Raw genomic sequence first — 6,770 nt, forward strand, 5'->3', positions numbered from 1 at the left:
ATTAATTCCGCCTAATTATTTTCTACTCTATTTACTAGGCATTTTTACATTGACGTGGAAGTAAATCCTTAATCTCAAATCTATTCGAGCTACATAATAGTATAAATGATAATGGCGAAACTTTCAATAATTATATCATTTTATTGAATTGAATGAGCTTGAATAGAATAATTACACCAAGAAAAGAAAAGATGAGTGGAAGAACTTGAAACATTATTTCATGAATACACATCTTATATCTACTCAAAACCTCATGTATGTTGTTCAGCAAGATGATTTCTCCAAACAATTCCAATTTTCCTTGTTTACATAACATGTTTCAGTTATTCTATTTCACCCCCCCAACCCGTTTCTTTTCTTTTCTTGTCCTTGCAGTTGCAGTCATGGTGTATCAGCGTGTGGCTTCAATCTAAACTCAACATGTACAGAATCCGCAAATTAATTCTGACTATGGCAAACCAGTTTTTTTAAACCTTCAAGTGATAGAGATACTGAATGACAAATATGATGTTCGGTATCCTGCCATCAAGGGAATTTTTCTCAAGGAAAGAAGTAATCGTCCATCATCTCTACTACCTGATCGCAACAGATGTACTCGTGAGAGAGGCATTCAGTCTTGGTGATTGCCTCTGACACAAACAATCTGGCAAAGGATTTACATAAAAGGCTTCTTCAGATCGAAACCTATCCATACCCTTCGTTCCTGATATGGGGCCCTTTCGCTTCCTTGGGGATCCTTGCCTGTTCAATTGACATGGAAAAAGAAAAAATAAATTTACTGACTGTGAATCTTTAAATGTGAGAAGTTGATAAAATGGAACCACTAGTTTTTCACTTTTTTTTTTATTGCTGCCACACTAGGTATTAATCAAAACAAGGGCCCAAAAATGAGCAAAACTCTCTCAAAGTCTGCCCTTGGCAAAACTTAACAAGCCATCCAGAAAGGAAGGGCAGCAACACAATTATTTAGGAGGTCAAGATGAGGGAGAAATCAGTAAAATTTCTCAGATGAGTCGTCTTAGTAATCAGCAACAACAGGCCAAACACAAGATGAACTTAGCCAGCAAATTGCTAAGGGAATACTGGAACCACAGTAAAAAAAAAAAAAAAGGGCGGCCCGGTCGCACTACGTGTCCCGCTGAGCGAGGGTCCGGGGAGGGGTCCCACCACAAGGGTGTACTTGGGGCAAGCCTTCCCCTGCTAATTTATTTGGCAAGAGGCCGCTCCTAAGACTCGAACCCGTGACCTCTTGGTCACACGACAACAACGTTTACCGTTGGAACCACAGTATTTATCAAAATCAAAGCAACCAATAAGTTACTTTCAATTCAACATGTGCAATTTATTCATTGAGTAGCTACTTTTCAGGAAAAACAATTTTATGCACATTGTTATCGTAATGAATAGATTGGCCCAAAATCACATACCGTCTTTTGTGAATCTCAATGATCCGATTTGAAAAAAATTCACCTTCTTTCATTTTTCCTCGCTCAAGTTTGTCAAACAAACGAACAAGTGCTTTCCTAGTGAACCAAAAAAATATACATGTAATCAGAAATAACTTCAATTGGTAGAGTGCTTACCTTCCTTTTCAAGGTCGAGTTTGTTTAACTGAAGCTAATGCTATGCTGTCCTTCCCTTGTTCAAACTCTAAAAAAAATGTAATCGAGGAAAAAAAGATTACCATCTTCCAATTGTTTTTTATACCTGTCTGGAGAAATTGTTTTTCTGTGTCCCAAAAAACGGCGATGACCTTCAACTGCCCTTGCCATGTTTCCAGAGTATGATGGAATGAAAACATCGCTCTCAATAGACACAATATAGTCTAGCGCAGCCATCTGGGATGCATGATCAGTAAATGGTTCAAGCTCCTCCACAGATGCCAATTTTTCCTGCAAAATGATCAGAGGATACATGATAGTCTCCCCACATAAAAATGTTTCTTCCTTGGAATGTAATAGCTAAAAGGAAAGGAACTGATATAGGGGGTGAAACTAGCTTAAGATAAAGTTACAGCATGCCCTAGCTATTTGCTCATTTTCCATCTGAAGCTAAACAATATGCTCACACCTGATGGGACGAAAATTTGATATCTTTAAGCAAACTACTGAGGAAAAAACAGGCTCAATTTGAACTTACAAATTCATAAGTGAGTACTACCTTCTGAACAGCTCTGGTTCAAAAGACCACATTTCAGAACTTGAGATTACTTTCAGAATTATGCTAGCTTCTGCTCCATAAAATCTATTAAGTGTTCCTAAGAACATCTTGTTCTTTTAGATCCATCATAAGATTAAGTTTTAAATTACAAGCAACTATATATATTCTCTCCGACCCAACAGGATAATCCAGTATTACATTTTGGTCCATCCTGAACTAAAATCCACTAATATGCACCTGCTAAAATCCACTATCCTCATAAAGAGTATAGTTGTTTTCTAGTTCTCTAATATGCACCTATTTAACATGCTTCATTATCACTATGTATGAACTAACAATACTTAATCATAGTTAAAATAATGAACGAATGTTGTATTTGGGAAAACATACGTAAAATTGTCTTCTCCAACAACATTCATTGTATTTCCTTAATTTGTGTGAAAATAGAGTAAACTATTCGTTTCAAACAGAGGGCTAAATCACAGCCCTTAGGCTTCAATTTCATGTGGCTGGTGCTCACGGTACTGTCATTTTTCCAACCCACGAGTCATATAAGGGTTAGGCCTTTTGATTGCAAGAGATAGCCAAGAATTTTTTCTTACAGAGAAGTTATACGCTACGCCCTGTTTATCTTTATATTTGATACTTATAAACACTAATATAGGTATTGGTAAATGTCGATAGAGCATCATTCAGTACTGGGAACAAACAAGTCATACCTTGCTCATTAAGATGGGATAGCGGGATTGCAGATCACCCAGGCGTGCATCACCGCCATATATCTCTCCTGAGGCAATATATATGGGGGTATTTGAGGGGTATCCAAGAGCAGCAAGAAAAAGTGCAACCTCCTTAGGAGTCAAAGGGCAATAACCTTTAAGTCTTTGCTCCTCTGACTCAATGTCTTTCACTTTCCAGTACACAGTATCTTCTCTGGAAATAACAGATTATATTATATTATATCATCTTATTATATAGCAAGAAGAACATATACTGCATTCACTACAATAGAAAACTATAAATCACAGTACCTAATCTTCTTCAGTTCATCAGCTTCAGCACTAGATAAGCCATGAGTGCATCCACTAAATGCAAGCATGTCCTTCTCATATCGCAAATGCAAAGCAATATATGGACCATAAGACCTCATTCGCGCCACCAATAACTAAAACACAATGCAACCAAAAGTTTCAATCACTATTATCTCATCATAAGCTATGAAAAGTTGTCAGTCAACATATCAAATAAGCAAATTATTATGGTTTCCTACTTTTCCCATTGATTCAATTCGAGGTGCAAATTGGAGAGCTTCATAACAAGCACGGCAACGTAGCTTCTGAATATCTGAAGGGAGATTGTTATTTGCCAGGCGTGAGTCAGATTTGGCAGCTCGAATAACCTTCATAAAAAGTTCAACTTATTGCATCAAGATTGCCTTACAACAAAGAAAGCAAAGGAACATAAACATCTCAATTGTTCTACCTGAAAATCTTTCCACAGGCTAGCTATCTCCCCCTGGTAGTATTCCATACCAGACCAGCTTCTGAAATGTTTTACAATTTTGGAAGCAGCAGCCATTTCCTTGGGAAGTTTTTTTATCACATTTACATCATTGGCCAGTGAATTGATGAAATGTTCTTCATCAAAAACGTCTGAAAAGTTGCTGTTGTAGATCAAAGAAAAATAATTATGGCACCACAATTACATGAAATAAGTTGACTACATATATTATTTAACAAAATATAAATTACCTAGAATCTTGCCAAAATGACCTTTTATCCAGTTCTGGAACCACAAGAGTAGCATTTATTATTCGAGCAACAGCTACCATATCACAGATCTGCAATTCAATATGATATTGCTCTTATGCCAAGACAAATACAAGAGAATACATTAACATTTTCAATAAGCGCTCGCTAATCAACAATAAATACAATTCAAGCAGATGTGGAGAGTATACTTTAATTTAATGGGTCTTGAGAGTACTTCAATATGATGACAATTACAACTCATATGATTCTATGTTTATTTTGTTAAACTTAAATTTCTAATTGTACACATTTTACCCCTTTATGTTGAACTAAAGAAACTATAGTACAAACTAAATTAACAGGTCCAGACTAAGATGAAAATGTGTACACCTTGGCGCAACGGTAAAACGTTGTTGCCGTGTGACCAGAGGTCACGGGTTCGAGTCTTAGGAGCGGCCTCTTGCCAATTAAATTGGCAAGGGAAGGCTTGCCCCCAATACACCCTTGTGGTGGGACCCCTCCCCGGACCCTCGCTCAGCGGGGACGCGTAATGCGACCGGGCCGCCCTTTTTTTATTAAGTAGGGCTTCACTTCACTCAAGTGAACGCTTAGGGTGACACCTAGTGCGTCAAGCTATTTGAGAGGTCTCACGCCTTAAGGGCTGCCTAAGGCTATTAACAACACATCAGCCATTCATAGTAAAAGCATATTAAGAGATCAATGGTTGACAAATATTAAGACTTGAAACATTACTGAGAATCTGAAATGTGTACTACAATTGGCAGCATCAAATTCACTGCAGAAACCTTTCCCATAAGAAGAGTCTTTAAACAATACAAAGCTACATAATCAACACAAAAATGATCAAGAAGAATTTGCAACCAAGACTCATGAAAATGCTGCATGCATGTGACAAAAGGACTGCCAAACTCCTTGTGCAATCATGTTGAACTAAAGAAACTATAGTACAAACTAAATTAACAGGTCCAGACTAAGATGAACCTTCAGAAACTACAAACAACTAAATTCAATGCTGTATAATTAGTCAATCCAGTAGAAGAAGGAAATACAGAGAATTGAAAAACTCCACAGTGAAATCCCACTCAATTAGTTTTCTGGACATCTCTACATGTGTATGCGGCTGGGCAATAGTCGGAGAAATAAAGTTGCACATGTTGTTTTATTGGGGGAGTGGGGAACTATGAGTTCTGTTGCACATATTGGTGGACGATGACCACTTCCATCTAGTCAAATAATAATAGAAAGGACTTAGCAAGCGTCTAAATTTACAGCATCTCCTTCATACTGTTCCCCGATTTCGTAGGAAAAGAAATTGCAATGAAGTAAGGACTAAGTAGACAATGTGATGATTAAGCAATAGCATGATATATCAACTGAAGAAACATATGAATTATGTATTTGAACAGACAGACAGATAGATTAGCCTTGGAATAACTTAAAAAATCAGTTTGATAAAAGAAGTAGGTGGAAGAGATTCTAAAGCCATGTAGATATGCATGAGAGGGAAATAGGTACTGACCCCAGCTCTCATCTGGTTGAGCCCACCATTTGTATGAACTAGAAGGTAACCTCTTGATTCTACAGGGACTGAAAGGCAATAGAAAATTGCAGCTATCAGAACACATAGATTGCATAGGTAGAAAAGAAACTAAGTCTGTTAAGTGAACCTACATGTATAATAATAACTAGAATCCACACAAGGCCTATAATCACGATTTGGCGGAGGCTTCCATAGCTTGGCGAAGTCCACCTTTCCACTAGCACCATCCAACTGTCAAGTCTAAAGGAGTGAAAACATGAAAGATGCATGACTTGTTTGCATCAACACATAAAATTATATCTAAGTGACTCTGTTCGCAGGTCTCCAGAACTATTTGATATAAAGCGAAAGCAAAAAGAAGGTAAGAACAAATAGAAAACATTTCATATATCTTGTGTGATATCGAACTAGTAATCATCAAGAGAATAAAGAAACAGGTGAATGAATTGAAGGGTAGAATGATATAAAGACCTTGCGAGAAGGGAGAGGAGGCTTGGACAAATGAGGCGGAGTGATCTCTATGCTCAAGCTTTGTTCTTGCTCAGACTCCAATCTGGAGAATTTAGTGATATCATGCAGCTACAGAAATTGGGCAAAAGGAGTTAGAAATCAAGAAAAACAGCGATATAATCGAAGCAAGTGTAAAAAGAAAGAAGATGGTAGAAATGTAATGTGTGTGGGGGAAGAAACCCTAAGAGAAGAACCTGAGTAGTAGCAGTAGTAGTGGGGAGGTTGTAAAGGTCAGGTAAATCAGGAAGTTTAGAAGAAGGAAAAAATTGAACATGTACAGAAAAGAGAGCGAGTGTCCCAATTGTGCATATAGCGAAAGTTAGCATCTTTCTCATGAGCGGCACCGGCCTCCATCTCCGCTTGTGCATCTTGGTCTGTCTGTCTGTCTGTCTGTCTCTCTCTCGAGGAAGAAGAAGAAAGAGTAATAAATAACACAATGGCAAGTGATGATCAAAGTAGCAGTCCTTGAAACGGGTGGGTGGGTCGGGTATTCGGTTCTTTATGGCAGAAGAGAAGAGAAGAGAGGAGGAGAATGATAACCGACGACGAGATTAGTTTTTATTTAAATCTACTACTTTAAGATGAAGTGGGTCCTAATCTACTGCTTAACTCCACTTGACACTTTCACAATTTAATTTTGGGAAAATTACAAAACTGGGTCAACTGAGAGGCTCATTTACATATTTAACTCATTTACTCATCCTACTACATATCTAGACTGATTTTATGTGACTTTCTCATAATACCTCTAACCTTCCCACTTCCCACCACTCGCGAACGGCCGCTCC

General features: G+C 37.8%; 1 protein-coding gene across 1 annotated transcript; it reads right to left on the reverse strand.

Annotated features, from left to right (window-relative positions):
* Nucleotides 1-122: 122 nt before the first annotated feature.
* LOC136235161 (O-fucosyltransferase 7) lies at nucleotides 123-6,472 on the reverse strand. Its single transcript, XM_066024708.1, has 12 exons — nucleotides 6,177-6,472; nucleotides 5,944-6,051; nucleotides 5,604-5,703; nucleotides 5,452-5,519; nucleotides 3,912-4,000; nucleotides 3,643-3,823; nucleotides 3,431-3,559; nucleotides 3,192-3,325; nucleotides 2,880-3,093; nucleotides 1,708-1,892; nucleotides 1,428-1,523; nucleotides 123-741 (listed from the first exon to the last, which is right to left on the reverse strand). Exons 1-12 carry the CDS (start codon nucleotides 6,348-6,350, stop codon nucleotides 573-575), a joined length of 1,647 nt encoding a protein of 548 aa, XP_065880780.1. The 5' UTR covers nucleotides 6,351-6,472; the 3' UTR covers nucleotides 123-572.
* Nucleotides 6,473-6,770: the final 298 nt, after the last annotated feature.

Source organism: Euphorbia lathyris, chromosome 7 (genome assembly GCF_963576675.1).
Source record: "Euphorbia lathyris chromosome 7, ddEupLath1.1, whole genome shotgun sequence".
NCBI classification, from domain to species: domain Eukaryota; kingdom Viridiplantae; phylum Streptophyta; class Magnoliopsida; order Malpighiales; family Euphorbiaceae; genus Euphorbia; species Euphorbia lathyris.

Coding starts and splice junctions, on each gene's coding strand:
- LOC136235161 (XM_066024708.1), bottom strand. CDS start 6,350: ATGCACAAGCGGAGATGGAGGCCGGTGCCGCTCATGAGAAAGATGCTA. Junction 3,560..3,642: donor GCCTGTGGAAAGATTTTCAG/GTAGAACAATTG, acceptor CTTTTTATGAAG/GTTATTCGAGCTGCCAAATC. Junction 742..1,427: donor ATTGAGATTCACAAAAGACG/GTATGTGATTTT, acceptor TCAATTGAACAG/GCAAGGATCCCCAAGGAAGC.